Source organism: Caenorhabditis remanei, chromosome III (assembly GCF_010183535.1).
Source record: "Caenorhabditis remanei strain PX506 chromosome III, whole genome shotgun sequence".
Lineage (NCBI taxonomy): Eukaryota > Metazoa > Nematoda > Chromadorea > Rhabditida > Rhabditidae > Caenorhabditis > Caenorhabditis remanei.
The window spans coordinates 15111749-15130305 of record NC_071330.1 but is presented as its reverse complement, the minus strand read 5'-3'; the positions used below and the strand labels follow the sequence as shown (position 1 = coordinate 15130305).

The 18557-nt window shown below is 36.0% G+C and overlaps 3 protein-coding genes across 3 annotated transcripts; 1 reads left to right on the top strand and 2 right to left on the bottom strand.

Moving 5' to 3' along the window:
• Nucleotides 1-3668: 3668 nt before the first annotated feature.
• On the top strand, nt 3669-4412 carry GCK72_011474 (uncharacterized protein; the record flags this gene model as incomplete). Its single annotated transcript, XM_053728477.1, has 2 exons — nt 3669-3710; nt 4188-4412. 2 exons carry the CDS (start codon nt 3669-3671, stop codon nt 4410-4412), a joined length of 267 nt encoding a protein of 88 aa, XP_053588054.1.
• Nucleotides 4413-6282: 1870 nt separating this feature from the next.
• On the bottom strand, nt 6283-8509 carry GCK72_011473 (uncharacterized protein; the record flags this gene model as incomplete). Its single annotated transcript, XM_003093614.2, has 3 exons — nt 6283-6502; nt 7041-7350; nt 8200-8509. 3 exons carry the CDS (start codon nt 8507-8509, stop codon nt 6283-6285), a joined length of 840 nt encoding a protein of 279 aa, XP_003093662.2.
• Nucleotides 8510-10786: 2277 nt separating this feature from the next.
• GCK72_011472 (uncharacterized protein) lies at nt 10787-11111 on the bottom strand (the record flags this gene model as incomplete). Its single annotated transcript, XM_003093633.2, has 2 exons — nt 10787-10971; nt 11030-11111. 2 exons carry the CDS (start codon nt 11109-11111, stop codon nt 10787-10789), a joined length of 267 nt encoding a protein of 88 aa, XP_003093681.2.
• Nucleotides 11112-18557: the final 7446 nt, after the last annotated feature.

Genomic DNA, 18557 nt, shown 5'->3' with positions numbered 1-18557 from the left:
AGTCATGATTATACTCATTCAAATCGTCTTAGCGTGCTAAATCAAAAAATCATAATTTTATGGGTTTTGCAGCAAAACTGGCTGGGTTACGGTAGTTTGAAAATTTTGAGATTTTCGAAAATTTTCGAAATTCTGTAACTTTCTTCATTTTGCTCAGTTTTCTTTGATTTTTGGTTTAAAATGCGTGGAATTTTCTGGATTTTCAATAAAATATATCATATTTATTTATTCAAAAACAATTCTATCCTAAAAGCGCCTCAAACTCACCTCTATTTTCATATAACGAGAAGTTCTGTAACGTTCTTCATTTTTTGAATAAAAAACTCACTGATTAATAACAAATTCATCCCGGAGACTGGGTGTAACCATTTTTTTCCGTGGAAAACTGATAACTGAATATTCTCCAGCTGGCAGAGAGTTCTTATATGTATGTTTTCACAGGGAAAGACACAATTTCTTATCATTTGTACACACAAATGTTGTTTCTGACTAAAGACTGCTGATAATCTTCGAACTGTTCACCGATTGAATTTTCACGAGAAAAATTGTGAAAATCTGCAAAAAAACTGGAAATTTCAGAAAAATTCCTTTGCTGGAAATTCTATTTTGAGGGGAACAATGATGTCAGTTGACCAGAAAAACTTTTTTCCCTGTTAGAACTCTCAAAATTTTACATTTCGAGCTTAAAATCACTTTTTACAAAAAAAAGCCTCACAAAGTTACAGATTTTCGAAATTTTTCAGAAATCTGAAAAACTTCAAACTACCGTAACCCGCCCTGTTCCGCTGCAAGACCCATATAATTATAATTTTTGAAATCAGCTCGTCAAAACGCGTCGAATAAGTACTATCACGACTAGATTCTCTAAACTTTGAAATTTTCGAAAAATCTGATATTCCAGATTTGGCTGAAAATATTGTAGATACGTGGAAACCCTTTAAAACATGTATTTTTAGAATAAGCATAACAAAAGCTTTCAGAAAAGTATAATCATGACATAGTTTTAACAAAAACTGGGTCTCGACGCGATAACTACAGTAACCCAAAATTTGGGAAACTACAAAAAGTACTGTAACTTGGTCAGATTTGGTTCAATTTTTATGAAAACTATATTTTCAGAGTCAGCATGCCGAGAGCTTTCATTTGAGTATAATCATGACTAGATTTGGAGCAATTATACTCCATGCGCCTTTAAAATCCGGGTTACTGTAGTTTTCGTGGTGAGACCCTATTTTTTTCAAACCTTGTCATGATTATATTCATTAGAAGCGTATTGGCGAGCTGATGTTAAAAATAACAAAATAATATATTTTGGTTCTGATCCCAGTGAGTTAAAGTCAATTGAATGTTTTGAAGAATTTAGAATTTTTTCGAAAATTTGTAACTTTTTGATTTTTCCACATTTTTACCTGGTTTTCGGCTTGAAAAACGCAAAATTTTCAGTTTCATTCATGAATCCACACTGGCCGCCCAATTAAAAAAAGAAAATATCAACATTAAAATTGTTTTATTGAATTACAAATTCATTAGCGGCATTATAGCATTTTCTCGTTTGCAATAATTCAAGAGTTGCTTGCTAAAAATATTGTTGTAAAAATATAGTTGTAAATTATTGATAATTACCAGTAACTGATCAGAAACTTCAAGTAGATCCCGGTGGCGATGATTGACCACACTCCGTATCCGATGCAGTAGAAGAACGCGGATGAAAATTGAACATTTCATTTTTTACGGAAAGTTTAGATAATTTTCAATTTTTTAAGCTTAAAATCAGTTTACAAAACCCAGAAATGTAGGAAATATCGATTTTCGAAACTTTTCAAAGTCTTAAAATTTTACATTTTTAGTGAAAATCTGTTTGGATTTAAGCCAAATGTTTCAACAGTGTTATTTTCAGATTCAACTCGTCAAGACGCTTCGAATGCGTATAATCATGACTAGGTTTGGAGCAAGTTGGGTCCCACCACGAAAACTACCGTACCCCATTGGACCCTTTTCGTGGTGGGGCCCAACTTACTCCAAATCTGGTCATGATTATACTCATTCGAACCGTCTTGACGAGTTAAATTTGAAAATAAATGTTTTTCAGAATTTGGTCGAATTCTGAAAGAGTTATGATAGATTTAGTGATTTTTAGGTATAAATGTTTTTATCCAACAACTCACAATTCATTTTTATGTATTTTTCCGATGGCAATGCAAAATATTGATAAATGGTAACGCTCAAGGTAACGATGGACAATAGTTCCACAGAAATCTGAAAATGTTAAAACATTTTGTTGTCATCCCTGAAAATTCATTACGAACTCACAATTAAAACGACATTTATCTTCCTGTCATCTATACCTCTATATCTATTGACCGATCTCCAGATATAAATCATATAACATCCAGACAAAAACTGCCAACAACCAGTCACAGAGAAACTGTAGAAATACACCAGATCCAAAATTTTATTTTCCTTCTTTTCGTGGCATCTGGAAATTAATAATTTTAAGTATTTTCCTTTCTTTTCATGAAAACCAATCTTTGAGCTTAAAATAGTAAGGGATCAGAATTCAAAAAGTTACAGATTTTCGAAACTTTTCGAAAATCCAGAATCACAAATTTTACCATAACTTGATCAGATTCAGTTAAACACCAAAAATTTTTAAATTTTCAGAATCAGCGCGTCAATACGCTTCGAATGAGTATAACCATGACTAGGTTTAAATCACTTTGGGTCTCGACACGAAAAGGGCGCGGGTTACTGTAGTTTTCGTGGTGAGACCCGACTTGCAGCAAACCTAGTCATGATTATACTCATTTGAAGCGGCTCGGTAAGCTGATTTTAAAAATGTCAAAATTCGCAGTTCCAGAGTGAACCGAAACGAGTTATAGCCCATTTTATGAATTTTAGATTTTCGGAAAATTTCTAAAATTGATAATTTTTATAATTTTCGACATTTTTCCATAATTTTCGGGTTAAATGAACGATACCAATCCAGACTCGCAACAACAAATACATTTTCTCAAAATCCCAAAGTATTAAGCTACAGTAACCCGGGGGATTTCGTGGCGGGACCCAAAATTATCAAATTTATCAAAATTCTCAGAACATAGGCATGTTTATACTCATTCAAAGCGCCTCGACGAGCTGAGTTTAAAAATTAAATTTTAACAGAGCTAGCAATAGAATTGTCCGGGTTACGGTAGAATTTGTGTTTCAAAAAAATTTCGCTTTTAAACTGAGGGATACTGTGGATTCCAACAGATTTTTTCGGATTTTAAGTTTAAAAACTTGCTCATCAGACATCACCGCCATGACCATCGGAATGAGGAGGGCAATTTTGGCAAAAGCCGCCCAAGTACAGTATTCCTGGAAAAAATCAATAATAAAAAAGTGTTTTTGATGAAAAAAAAACTCACATCGATCCATCTGAAACGGTTCATCTCGCTGGCGTTGAACTCGAATTGGCATTGTTTGAAAGTTTTCCGCATGGTTCGTTTTTCGATTATTTTTCAAATTGGGAAATAACTGATTTCTTTGCAAAATAGATATTTGTGACACGTGCAGATTAAAAATTTTTCAAATTTTTTCTTTCTTCAATTCTTTTTAGTTTTGCACAAAACTCTCATTTTCGAGTTTTTTTTTGTGTCTAGGCGCTCTGAATGAGTAACCACTGCGGTATGCGCCTTCTAAACTTGGCTTTCGTGTCGAGACCCAACATAGTGAGTTGCAGAGTTGCATGGAAGTGAAAATTTCTTATCCGGAAGTCGGAAGTCGGAAGAGATTTTCCTTATCCGGAAGTCGGAAGTCGGAAGTCGGAAGTGAAAAAACGCCCGGAAGTCGGAAGTTGGAAGTCGGAAGTCGGAAGTCGGAATTAGATTTTTTCTCAAACTTTCAAAAACTCCAGGAGAAAAATCATAAAATTCGCGAAAATCAGTGGAAAATTAGTTTTTGGCTGAAGAAAAGCCTATTTTCTGTCCTTTTAGACCATTTTTCCATGCATTTCTGTGAAGTGCACTTTTCGAAAATTCCACAGTTATGAAAAGACGGAAGTCGGAAGTAAAATTCCTTATCCGGAAGTCGGAAGTAGGAAGTCGGAAGTGAATTTTCTTATCCGGAAGTCGGAAGTCGGAAGTCGGAATGGAAAAAATGCCCGGAAGTCGGAAGTCGGAATTCCATGCAACTCTGGTGAGTTGTAGGGCTTCCAGATTTGTCTAAACGTGCTTGAAAACGGTCCGATTACTGGTGGAGGTGTCTACTGGCGTCAAGCATATGATATTGGAGACATGGAACCACACGATTTGAATTTTGATGGAGATCAAATTGAGATGGTAGATCACACGCCACGCCCACTCGAAGCGTCTGAGTCAAGAAATTGGCAGCCAAAATGTGAGTTTCAATCCAGAAACTATTTTGCCCGCTAGAACTGACTAAGCCCTACATTTTAAGTTTAAAAAAAACTCCCCCCACAAAAGTTCACAAAGTCATCAATTTTCGAAACTTTTCGAAAATCTGAAATTCAGAAAATGTGCTATAACTCAGTGAGTTTCAGTCTGATATCAAAAATTCTTAAATTTTTGGAATCAACGCGTCCGGCAGCTTCGAATGAGTATAATCATGACTAGATTTGGAGCAAGTTGGGTCTCGCAACGAAAATGGGTCAATGGGTTACTGTAGTTTTCGTGTCGAGACCCAACTTGCTCCAAATCTAGTCATGATTATACTCATTCGAAGCGTCTCGGCGAGCTGATTCCGAAAATATAACTTTTATAAAATCTGAAATAAAACTGATAAAGTTACAATCATTTGAATGTTTCAAATATTTTCGAAAAGTTTCGAAAATCTGTAACTCTGTAATTTGGAATTGGTTTCGCTTGGTTTTGTTTTTAAAACACGGAGAATTGACTGAATTTTTTGAGAAAAGTTATACTTTTCCCGTTCATAAAAGTTTTATAAATTCTTTTTGTGTGGATTTACAATTTTAATTGGATTTACGGCTCCCTGTGTCGATTTACGCAGCGTAGTGTGAATTTACAGAGATTACAGTAGATTTACAAAGTCTTGTGTTGATTTACGGCGCCTTGTGTGGATTAACGTAACCTAGTTTTAATTTACGGCGCTCTGTGTCGATTTGCGATAGTTAATGTAGAATTACAAAGATTGGGGCAGATTTACGTAGGCTAGTGTTGATTTACGTAGCCAAGTGTGGATTTACGGAGCCTTGTGTGGATTTACATAGATCAGTGTGGATTTACAAAGATTACTGTCGATTTACGACGCTCGGTTCCGGTTTACGTAGCCTTGTGTGGATTTACAAACAAATTCAGAAAATTCCACGCATTTTTAAGCAATTAACGTATGAATTTTAAAAATTAAATTTTTTGAAATAAAATAAAATAATTTTTTTGATTGGTCAACAATTGGTATGGAGACAACCTTAAAGCAAGTAATTAACATTATAATTAAGGAAGATGAGAGAGAAATAAATTAAATGACACTTTTTAGAGGAAATTATGGAAATCGGGAAGAAAAACGGAGATTTCTGGTGTAAATGGGATTTTAGAGATAAACAAATATTGGGGGAACATGAGAATCATAAGTAATAAATAGACATGGGATTTAAATTAGAGTAGAAAATTGAAAGAAATTGTCGAAAATTCAAAAAGTTATGGAATTTCGAAAATTTTCGAAAATCTGAAAATCACAAAATGTGCTATAACTCAGTCAGACTTAGTCAAAAACAAAAAATTCTTGAATTTATGGAATTAGCGTGTCAAGACGCTTCGAATGAGTATAATCACGCCTCGGTTTAGAGCAAGTTGGGTCCCGCCACGAAAACTACAGTAACCCAAAATCCATTTCGTGTCGAGACCCGAATTGCTCCAAACCTAGTCGTGATTATACTCATTCGAAGCGTCTTGACGCGCTGATTCCAAAAATTTTAAAATTTTTTGTTTTAAACTGAAGCTCACCAAGATATAGCAAGATTTGTGAATATCAGATTTTCGAAAATTTTCGAAAATCGATATCTTTGTGAGTTTTTGTCGGAGAATAGTAATTTTTGGCTCAAAATGTAGAACTTCGAGAGTTCTAGCTGGAAAACATAGTTTTTGAGTCAAATAGGGACAATTTTTTGAAGCATTTTGGGGGTTTTGAAGGCGCAGAGACGGAATTTTTCGGAGAAAAAGGTTGTCTTGCTGAAACTCTCAGAATCCCACATTTTATACATTTTGAAAAAAAAATTTTTGGAATTTTTAGGGGTTTTTGAGATATTGACTCCGCCCCTTTGTAACTTTATTCAATAACCTTCTTGATATCATTTCCAGTAATCCGATTGCGTCTTCTGGCATTCATGAAGTAGGTGTTAACCTGAGAGATGTCCAAATTCAACTGTTGAGCAATATCCACTTTAGTTTCCTGATCTGGATTTCTTTCTTGTTTGAACAACGAGTCGAGTGTATTCTTTTGCATCTCACTGAATACGAATCGCTTTTTGGTCGGTTCCGAGGCGTCACTGCAACAGAAATTAATTTTTCCAAAAACTTCAAACAGTTTCACGTATTTTAAGCCTACAACCAACACTAGACAACGGAAATGAAGGGAGTTACTGAATTTCGAAACTTTTCGAAAATTGAATATTTATTAAAGCTACCGTAACTCTTTCAGATTAAGACCAAACTCTGAAATTCATATATTTTTGGATTCAGCTTGCCAAGACGCTTCGAATGAGTATAATCATGCCTAAGCTTGGTGATAATTGGGTCTCACCACGAAAAGGGGCACGGATTACTGTAGTTTTCGCGCCGAGACCCAACTTGCTCCAAATCTAGTCATGATTATACTCATTTGAAGCGTCTCGGCAAGCTGATTTCAAAAATCGTAACTATATGGGTCTTGTCGCGAAACAGGGCGGGTTACGGTAGTTTGAAATTTTTGAGATTTTCGAAATTTTTCGAAATTCCGTAACTTTCTTTATTATGCTCCGTTTTCTGTGGTTTTTAGCTCAAAATGCGTGGAATTTTTCGAATTTTCAAAAAATAAAATAAACCAACTTTTTCACTTCCTCGTTTACAAGCGGCTCTTTCAACATTGCCATCCTCTCATCGACCGACAATGCCAACCAATCATACATCTGTTGATAAATCTTCTGCCCGGATGGTTTCATTTCATTCCATGGTTTTGGCTTTTTGAGAGTGTCCGATAGGGTCCCCTGAGTCCGTCCGAGTACACATTTGGCGAATAACGCTTGTGGAATCCCCGCATTTTTTAATTCGTTGTAAATGTTATGGCAGAGTTGACAGGTGTCGATGTATTCGGAGAGGTGCGTGGTCTCAGCCGGTCGTTTTCGATTTTTTGTTGGTTCTGAAACTTTTGAGACGTTTTTATAGAAAGTTAAACTTATTTCCGTTCATTTAAGCCAAAAATCAGAAAAAAATATCAAAAAAGAAGAAATTTATAGAATTTCGAAAAATTTCGAAATTCTGAAATTCACTAAATGTGCTATAACTTGGGTGGATTTTAGTCTGAAAATAAAAATTGTTTAATTTTTGGAATCAGCGTGGCAAGACGCTTCGAATGAGTATAATTATGATTATGTTTGGAGCAATTTGGGTCTCGACCCGAAAAGTGGTTTTGGCTACTGTAGTTTTCGTGACGGGACCCAACTTTTTCCAAACCTAGTCATGATTATACTTATTCGAAGCGTCTCGACAAATTGATCTCAAAAATAAAAGAATTTCCAGTTTTTGACCAAATCCAACCGAGTTACAGTACATTTTGTGAATTTCATATTTTCGAAAAGTTTCGAAATTAGATAACTTTTTTCATTTTCCCTATTTATCTTTACTTTTTTGATTAGATGAATGGAATCAAGTTGAATTTTATATTTAAAAAATATCTGAGTTCCAATCCCAAAATATCATGCCTACAGTACCCCGGTGGATTTCGTGGCGGGACCCAAATTTTGCCAAATTTCCAGAATATAGGCATGATTATACTTTTCTGAAAGCTCTTGACTTGCTGATTCCAAAAATGCAATAATTTTTCGTTTTTGACCAAAACCAACACAGTTATAGCATACATAGTGAATTTCAGATTTTCGAAAAGTTTCGAAAATCCATAACTTTCTTCATTTTCAACATTTTTCACTAATTTTCGGCTCAAAATGCGTAGAATTTTCTGGATTTTCAAGAAAAAATGAGATCAACTAACCTTTTTTCGGTGTTTTCGCTTCGAGACTCTCAGGTTCGACAACTACCGTACCCCTACCACGATGATAAATGGCATCAAGATCCCTGACAAGCTCCGCCTCCCATCGTCTTTCCATTTCGTGTTTTTCGTCCAAAAACAAGTGTCGAGTGTCCTCCGTATATTCATTTTCCTTATATTCATAGTGATTATAGTCATCCAATTCGAAATCCGGTATGTTTTGGTAGTACTCGCCGTCGTAACCACCGGCATTCAGCTCGAATAGTGTCGGGTCCTTGGCCAGAGTGCCACCGTCGTCGAGGAGACGGTCCATTGTGCCCAGATTGCAAAAATGGGCGAAAAAGTGGTCTGAAATTCACAAAATGTGCTATAACTCGGTTGGATTTAGCTGAAAATTGAAAATTTTTTAAATTTCTAGAATCAGCACGTTAAGACGCTTCGAATGAGTATAATCATGCCCAAGTTTGATAAAATTTGGGTCCCGCCACGAAAACTACAGTAATCCAAAACCCTTTTCGCGTCGAGACCCGAATCGCTCCATACCTAGGCGTGATTATACTCATTCAAATCGTTTTGACGTGCTGATTCCAAAAAATTGAGAATTTTCTGTTTTATACTAAAATCAATCGAGTTATGGCGGAATCTTTTTCTGTTTTTGGGATTTTAGGCCACCGTCCTGAGCATGCTGCGGAATTGCAAACGCTGGCCTAGAATCCCAAAGAATAACTGAAAATTTTCTTTTTTGGGGCGTTCCGAAATATCAATAGTTTCAAAACGTTTTCTACAGAAAGTGAGTGCGGCGAATTGCAAAAGTGGGCGGAGCGTCCGCTGTCAGTGTGCCGCAGGCAAAAGAGGGGGGAAGGGGAAAGGGAAAAACGGGAAGAATAAAAAAAATGAGTGGACAGGAGGAATGGGAAGAATGAATGAGTCAAGTGCCCTCTCTTCCGGACAGATGGACTGTTTTGGCGGCGTACGCGGTCGCGTCGCGTACGCACACACAGTAGTCACACCCCTTCCCAGAGCCCCCTTCTGTTTGTTTGTACAGGAATATGGGAATGTGAGAATCAATATATATTTTTTTGATTTTCCCGACAAGTACAACTCATTCCACCTCATTTAATCCAAAAACTAAGGGAAAACATCAAAAATGAGAAAAGTTATGGATTTTCGAAACTTTTCGAAAATATGAAATTCACAAAATGTACTGTAACTCGGTTGGATTTGGTCAGAAACGGAAAATTATTGCATTTTCGGAATCACCGTGTCAAGACGCTTTGGATGAGTATAATCATGCCTATATTCTGAAAATTTGGCAAAATTTCCAAAATTTGGGTCCCGCCACGAAATCCACCGGGGTACTGTAGGCATGATATTTTGGGATTGGAACGCAGATGTTTTTTATAAAAAGTTCAACTTGATTTCATTTGATCTAAAAAGTAAAGAAAAATAGGGAAAATGAAAAAAGTTATGGAATTTCGAAAATTTTCGAAAATATGAAATTCACAAAATGTACTGTAACTCGGTTGGATTTGGTCAAAAACGGAAAACTTTTAAATTTCTGGAATTACTGTGTCAAGACGCTTTGAATGAGTATAATCATGCCCAGGTTTGCCCAAAATTTGAGATATGCGCCTTTAAACTATGGGGTACTGTAGTTTTCGTGTCGAGACCCAACTTTCTCCAAACCTATTCATGATTATACTCATTCGAAGCGTCTCGGCGTGCTGATTTCAGAAACATATAATTTTCAGAATTTGGTCGAAATCTGAAAGAGTTACGGTAGTTAAAGCAAATATTGATTTTTCGAAAATTTTCGAAAATCTGTAAATTTCTTTATTTTCGACATTTTCAGGCCATTTTTGTTGTAAATGACGGGAAATGTGTTTACATTCCCATGTGCCAATTCCGATTGAGCATTTCGAGAAATTTGAAGGGTTTAAATGTATTTTTTTGAAAAAAATTGTTTATTCATTCAATTAAAATAGAATTCTTATCAAACACAGACAGTAAGACAGCAAATACAGATTCCACCAGGTGTCAAGGCGCCAGATGTCTGATCCTGCAAAAAATAAACGTATTTTAGTAAAGTTTAACCGGTTAAGCCAGTTGATTAACATGCTACATACAGTACCGGACAAAAAGGTATCAACTTTGGCTGTTTTCAGTGGAAAATGACCAACTTTGACAGTGTTTTTCGGTGTCACCTGATTGTCCGACAAACTCAAATTTATATGGGTTGGACAGAGCAAAAATAGTAGATCATTTTTGTAGTTGACCATTTTTTCGTAGGAACCCTATCTTGAAATTTATAGGTTGTCAAAGTGAAAATCTCCTAAAGTTCGCTAACGAAATTAGTCCGTACTTTGACAACCTGTAACTTTTTTGGTAGTGTCCCTACAAAAAAGTTGCCAACTACAAAAATGATGTTTTATTTTTGCTCTGTCCAACCCATATAAATTTGAGTCTATCGGACAATCAGATGACACCGAAAAACACTGTCAAAGTTGGTCATTTTCCACTAAAAACAGCCAAAATTGATACCTTTTTGTGCGGTACTGTACAACTCATTTCAACCCAAAAATTTGGTTTTCTAGCGAAAAAAAGAACTCACCGACGACACTGCTCTCATTTCCTTCCCAAAATCCTGACAACACTCGGAACAGTGTTTTGCCTCATCCTCACGTATCAATCGGTTAGTACATTGGGTCAGGGTTACTGTACCATTGATCACTTTTTGGAAAACCACATTGGGGGTACAAGTGACACGAGTTTGACCTGAAAATTTAATTTCAAAAAGTTGTGTAGATTTACGGGCGTAAACCGAGTTCCCTACCTCGACACTGATTGAAGATTTGAGGGTGTACTGTAGCTACTGCTACAGTAACCAGGAGGAAAACGTAGATTGAAAAAGACATGGTTTTGGTCGATATGATATGGAGACGCTGTGTTTATATATAGTTTTTTAAATGTTTTTTGACAGGAAAATTGGATTTTTTCTATCTGAGTCTTAAAAAAGAACAAAAACAAAGTTTTGTTGTTTTTTTGCGGTCAAAAACTGAAAATCGAGAGGAAAATTGGAAAAAAAGTTTTTGCACGTCAGATGTATTTTTTATTTTTCGTAGTAAGATTACCGCATTTCCTGTTATTTCTAGCAAAAATGATTTGAAAATGTCAAAAATGAAGAAAGTTACAGATTTTCGAAACATTTCGAAAATTGAAGACTCACTTAAACTACTGTAACTCTTTCAGATTTAGACTTAACTTTAAAGTGTATATATTTTTGAAATCAGCACGCCATGACGCTTCGAATGACTATAATCTTGGGCACATTCGGTTAAAGTTGGGTCCTACCGCGAAAACTACAGTAATCCCGAGTTTAAAGGCGCATAGACTCCAAAATTTTCAAAGTGCTCCAAATCTAGTCATGATTATATTCATTCGAAGCGTCTTGACGCGCTGAATCCAAAAATTTAAGAATTTTTTAATTTAGACTAAAGCTGATAGGGTTACGGTAGATTGAGTGAATCCAAAAATTTCGAAATGTTTCGAAAATCTGTAACTCTCTCTTTATTTTGCTCCGTTTTCTTTGATTTTTGTTGGAAATGATAGGAATGCAATAAACATGCTATGAAAACTGGATTCGCACCATTTTTCTGAATTCAGACGTGTCAAAACCCGGTTATCAGTCAAAAAACAACAATTGAAGACTCACTTAAACTACTGTAACTCTTTCATATTTAGACTAAACTCGAAAATTTAAATATTTTCAGATTTAGCTCGCCGAGACGCTTCGAATGAGTATAATCATGTCTAGATTTGGCGCAACTTGAAAATTTTGAGGTCTGTGCGCCTTTAAACTCTGGATTACTGTAGTTTTCGCGGTGGGACCCAACTTGAACCAAATATGCCCAAGATTATACTCATTCGAAGCGTCATGGCAAGCTGATTTCAAAAATATATATATTTCAAAGTTTAGTTCAAATCTGAAAAAGTTACGGTAGCTTTTCAGAAATTTCAATTTTCGAAAAATTTCGAAAGTCTGTAACTTTCTTTATTTTCGACATTTTCAGTTCATTTTTCTTGTAAATGACAGATATTACCTTAATGTTACTAAGGAGAAAATAATGTATTGAGAACAGTATTTATTAGTGAGTAATTAACATTATAATTAAGGGAGATAAGGGTGAAATAAATGACAGACAGAAACAGAAACAATCAATCGATATGTAATTAACATTATACTTAAATGATGAACTGATCTTAGTATAAGAAACAAACAACAATTCTGGAATCCTAAATGAAATTTCTAAAACTTGGAATTCCGGAATTCGGAATTCGGAATAAAAAACTTTTTTAGGTTTTAATTTTTTTTTTCGGAATCCGGAACAATGGAATCCACCGGTTTCCCAAAATACAGAAAAAATTTTGAAAATTTAAAATTTTTAATGGTTTTTTTCTTAAATTTTAAATTTTTTTTCTGAAAAAAAAACCGGATTTCCAGAATTCCGGTACTACTCTGGGGTAGGTGAATGATCTACCGTATAGAGCTCTAAGCAATCACGTTGTGGGCGGCGGGAATTTAAAATATGAATGAAATTAGACAATTTTTTTTTTCGTTTTTTCAATTTTTTAATTTTTTTGTAGATTTTTTCCTTTTAGTTTCGAGATTTCCAATTTGCGATGTTTTACTCCATCTCCTCGACTCTCTTGTCATCAGCAAACCGACTGCGTCTTCTTGCATTCATAAAATATGTATGAACTTGAATGAAATCCAGATTCAACTTCTCTGCAGTGACTGCCATAATTCTTTGATCCGGACGTCTTTCAATTTTGAAAATTGCCTCCAATGTCTCCTTTTGGTGTTGACTGAATTGGAATCTCTTTTTGGTCGGTTTAGTGGTGACATCGGATGACTTTTCGGGGGAAACGCTGAAAAAAAATGGCTGAAATCGGTTCAGATCGGCTGAAATTGGCTAAAATCGGGTGGTAGTGAGGAGCGGCCTTTTTGAGAAAGTTAGGCTATGCTTTATCAATTTTTTCCAATTTTACTTATAGTCCTAATGAACCTGATTGTTTTCCAGCAAAAATCACTCAAAAATATTGAAAATTCAAAAAGTTACAGAATTTCGAAACTTTTCGAAAATCTCGAATCCACCATTTCTACTGTAACTCTCGGAGACTTGCTCCAAATCGGATGAAAGCTATATTTTTGAAATCAGCTCGTCAAGACGCTTCAAATGAGTATAATCATGACTATATTCTGGCAAACTTTTATTTTTCTGAAATTTTGGTATCACGATGGCCAAAATTCGAAATTTTTCAAACTATGTCATGATTATACTCATTCGAAGTGTCTTGACTTCCTGATTCCAGAAATTAAAGAATTTTTTGTTTTAGACAAAATCCAAGCGAGTTATAGCACATTTTTTGAATTTCAGATTTTCGAAAAGTTTCGAAAATCGATAATTTTTTTCATTTTCGCTATTTTTCTCTAATTTTTTGACTAAATAACCCGGAATTAGGCCGAACTTTCGAAGAAAAAATGTTTTTACGATAATCCCGAAGTGCCAAGCCTAGAGTACCCCGGTGGATTTGGATTTCGTGGTGAGACCCAAATTTAGTAAAATTTTGCAAAATTTTCAGAAAATAGGCATGATTATACTCATTCGAAGTGTCTTGACTTCCTGATTCCAGAAATTAAAGAATTTTTTGTTTTAGACAAAATCCAAGCGAGTTATAGCACATTTTTTGAATTTCAGATTTTCGAAAAGTTTCGAAAATCGATAATTTTTTTCATTTTCGCTATTTTTCTCTAATTTTTTGACTAAATAACCCGGAATTAGGCCGAACTTTCGAAGAAAAAATGTTTTTACGATAATCCCGAAGTGCCAAGCCTAGAGTACCCCGGTGGATTTGGATTTCGTGGTGAGACCCAAATTTAGTAAAATTTTGCAAAATTTTCAGAAAATAGGCATGATTATACTCATTCGAAGCGTCTTGACTCCCTAATTTTAGAACTTCAAAGATTTTCAGTTTTAGACCAAATCCAACCGAGTTATAGCTGATATAGTGATTTTCAGATTTTCGAAAATTTTCGAAATTCCACAACTTTGTGGGTTTTTGATGAAACTTTGTGATTTTTGGCTTAAAATGATGGATTTAATGAGTTCTAGCTAATAAATTTGAGAACCAACTTACGTCTTCTCATTGACAAGCTCCGCCCCTTCTTCTTCCACCTTGGCCATTTTCTCATCCAACGGAAGACTCATCCACTCTGCCATTTGGATGTATATCTGTTTTCCGACTTCTTTGAGATCTTCCCATGGTTTCGGTTTCTTCAAAGTGTCCGAAAGTGTTCCCTGAGTACGTTTCAACACCCGATTAGCGAATTTTGACTGAGAAATTCCACACATTTTCAATTCGAACGAAATTTCACTGCAGAGACGTCTCGTATCGAGATAGTCGGAGGATTTAGAAGGATTACTGTATACAGGATTACTGTATGAAGGGGTTGTCCCCGAAGTACTTGGCTGATTCGAGTCCTGGTGGTAATCTGGAAATAATTATTGATTTTAGGGATTTTAGGTAGATTACTGTAATTTGGTACATTGGAATCAGGGGTAGGTCTATTTTTCATTAAAGTTCTACTTATTCCGGGTTATTTAATTAAAAAATTAGGGAAAAATAACAAATATCTAAAAAGTTCAGGAATTTCGAAACTTTCGAAAATCTGAAAGTCACAAAATGTGCTATAACTTGGTAGGTTTCAGTCTGAAACTGAAAATTCTTAAATTTCTGGAATCAGCTTGCCATGACGCTTCGAATGAATATAATCATGTCTTGATTTGAAGCACTTGGGGTCCCGCCACGAAAAGGGTTTTGGGTTACTGTAGTTTTCGCGTCGAGACCCAACCTTATTCAAATCAAGTCATGATTATACTCATTCAAAGCGTCTTGACTTCCTGATTCCAAAAATTGAAGAATTTTTTGTTTTAGACAAAATCCCACCGAGTTATAGCACATTTTGTGACTTTCAGATTTTCGAAAAGTTTCGAAAATCGATAACTTTGTGAGTTTTCAATAAAAGTCCGTGATTTTTGGTTTAAAATGTAGGGCTTAATAAGTTCTAGTTTACAGGGGTTTATGGGGTACTGTAGTTTTGGAGGCGGGGCTCAACATTTCGGAAAAAACTCACAAGTCGATGGTACTGTAGATTTTCTTCTTGGCTTCCGATTTCTTGGTTTAAAAACTTTTTGTGGGCGTGGCTTAGGCTTGTGATCTACCACCGGATTGATATTCTCTTCTCCAACTGGAACATCGTAATCCACATTCTGATGATCCATGTAGTTTGTGTCATCATATTGATTATAGTAGACATTTTCTTGCATTTCAGCTTGTTGAGACGCTAAAATAATAAATACATTTGTAACAGTTTGAAAAATAGCAAATTCATCCAAAAATTAGAAAAAAATAGCAAAAATGATGAAAGTTATGGATTTTCGAAATTTTTCGAAAATCTGAAATTCACAAAATGTGCTGAAACTTGGACGGATTTTGTCAAAAACTGAAAATTCTTAATTTTTCGGAATCAGCACGTCAAGACGCTTCGAATGAGTATAATCATGACTAGGTTCGGCAAAAGTTGGGTCCCGCCACGAAAACTACAGTAACCCATTGGCCCATTTTCGTTGCGAGACCAACTTGCTCCAAAACTAGTCATGATTATACTTATTCGAAGCGTCTTGACGCGCTGATTCCACAAAATTAAGAATTTTTAATTTCAGACTGAAACTGACTGAATTACAATATAAATTGTGAATTTCAGATTTTCGAAAAATTTCGAAAATCGATAACTTTGTGAGTTTTTGTCGTGGAAAGGCGGTTTTAGGCTCAAAATTTGGGGTTTTGTGAGTTCTAGTTGGAAAAAAAAAAGTTTCTGAATTAAAACTCACAATTTGGCTGCCAATTTCTTGGCTCAGAAGCTTCGAGTGGGCGTGGCGTGTGATCTACTGTCTCAATTTGATCTCCATCAAAATTCAAATCGTGTCCCATGTCTCCAATATCATCATCATCATATGCTTGACGCCAATACACACCTCCACCATTAATCGGACCGCCCATTGAGAGTACGGTAGGAGTACTGTAGTTTTTATGATCTACCGGCAAGATTTGACTATTTCCGGCGGTGTGTAGATCATAATATGTTTCTGGTGGGTTACTGTAGTTCTGCTCCTCCTGAAGCTCCGCCCCATTTTCCGGGTACACGTAAATCGTCGGCTCATCAATTCTCTCATCATAACTATCGCTAATTGGCATTATTGGAATATTCGGATAATTCGGGTCGTTACTGTAGAAAGTGGGCGGAGCCATCTGAGTGGGCGTGCCCATCTGAGTGGGCGGAGTCATGTGATAAGTCATCTGATAAGAAGACGATGCTTCAGAAGACATGGAATCTGAAGTGGGCGGAGCCATCTGAGTGGGCGTGGCCATCTGAGTGGGCGGAGCCAAGTGAGTGGGCGGAGACATGTGATAAGCCATCTGAGAAGAGGACGATGCTTCAGAAGTGGGCGGAGCCTGTTCCAGAATATTGTCTGGCATCTCTGCGTTGAAATATTGATGTGTGGACATTTATGCTCTGAAAATGGAATAAAATAACAAAATTTCAGAAAAAGGGGCGTGTTCTTGGAAACAAGCTCCGCCCACTTTTTGAAGAAAAAGTTTCGAAATGGCTTGCTTTTGAAACGTCCCAAAAAATGAATTTTTAGTTTTTTTTTTCGAAAAACTGGTCTGAAATTCACAAACTGTGCTATATCTCGGTTGGATTTAGTCAGAAATTGAAAATTCTTAAATTTCTGAAATCAGCACGTCAAGACGCTTCGAATGAGTATAATCAAGACTAGGTTTGGAGCAAGTTGGGTCCCGCCACGAAAAGGGTTTCGGGTTACTGTAGTTTTCGTGGCGGAACCCAACTTTTACCAAACCTAGTCATGATTATACTCATTCGAAGCGTCCTGGCGAGCTGATTTCAAAAATTCATGAAGTTTTTGTTTCAGACTAAATCCCACCGAGTTATGACCGAACATTTTCCGGTTTAGAATCCAAAAATTCAGCCATCACAAACGTTTTTTTTTCGAAAAAAAGCTGGAAACTTGCTTATTTCGTTTTAAAATGTTTTCTACAAAAAGTGCGTGCGGCAAATTGCAAAAATGGGCGGAGCGTCCGCTGTGACTGTGCCGCAGGCAGAAGAGGGGGAAGGGGAAGGGGTAAAACGGGAAAAATAGAAAACGAGAGGACAGGAAGAATGCGGAAGAATGAATGAGTCTCGAGTACCCCTCTTTTCCCGGAGGACAGATGGACTGTTTTTGCTGCGTACGCGGTTGCGTCGCGGTGCGCGCATAGCTTACCTGTCACGCCCCTGTCACACCTCCCTTCCCAGAGCCCCCTTCTCTTTGTTTATATGGAAATATGGAAATGTAAGGATCTATTTTTTCCCCAGTATGCTATAACTCGGTTGGATTTGGTCAAAAACTGAAAATTGGTTAATTTCTGGAATCAGCAAATCAAGACGATTCGAATGAGTATAATCATGCCATGATTTGGTGCATTTTCAAAATTCCGATGGAAATGGGGCTTTGGCACGAACAACTCTTGGGTTACTGTAGCCTGATATCTCAGATGATATTTTTAAAGCAAATTCAACGCTTTTCCTATCATATCCAGCAAAAAAGTCCTGAAAATCGTAAAAACGAAGTTAGTTACAGATTTTCGAAACTTTTCGAAAATCTGAAATTCACAAAATGTGCTGTAACTCGGTCGGTTTTGGTCAGTAACTGAAAATTCTTGAATTTTCGGAATAAGCTCGCCGATACGCTTCGAATGAGTATAATCATGACTAGGTTTGGAGCAAGTTGGGTCTCGGCACGAAAACTACAGTAACCCAGTTTAAAGGCGCATAGACCTCAAAAATTCTCCAAACCTAGTCATGATTATACTTATTCGAAGCGTATTGTCATGCTGATTCCAGAAATTTAAGAATTTTCAGTTTCTGACTAAATTCAACCGAGTTACAGCACATTTTGTGTATTTCGAAAAAATTCGAAATTCTTTTTTTCTTCATTTTTGGTATTTTTCACAAATTTCTAGTTTAAACGAATGATCCAGAAGTGCCAAGGCTACAGTACCCAGGTGGATACCCAAAAACAAAATTTGTTGTAGTTTGTAGTCAATCTGAATGGGTTACTGTATGTAGTATAAAAACGAGTATTTATACAATAAAACGAATAGAATGCGTAGAATTTCCGATAAAACATCACATTTTTGAGAGAATTTGGGAGAAAAAAGACAAATAAAAATAGGAATAT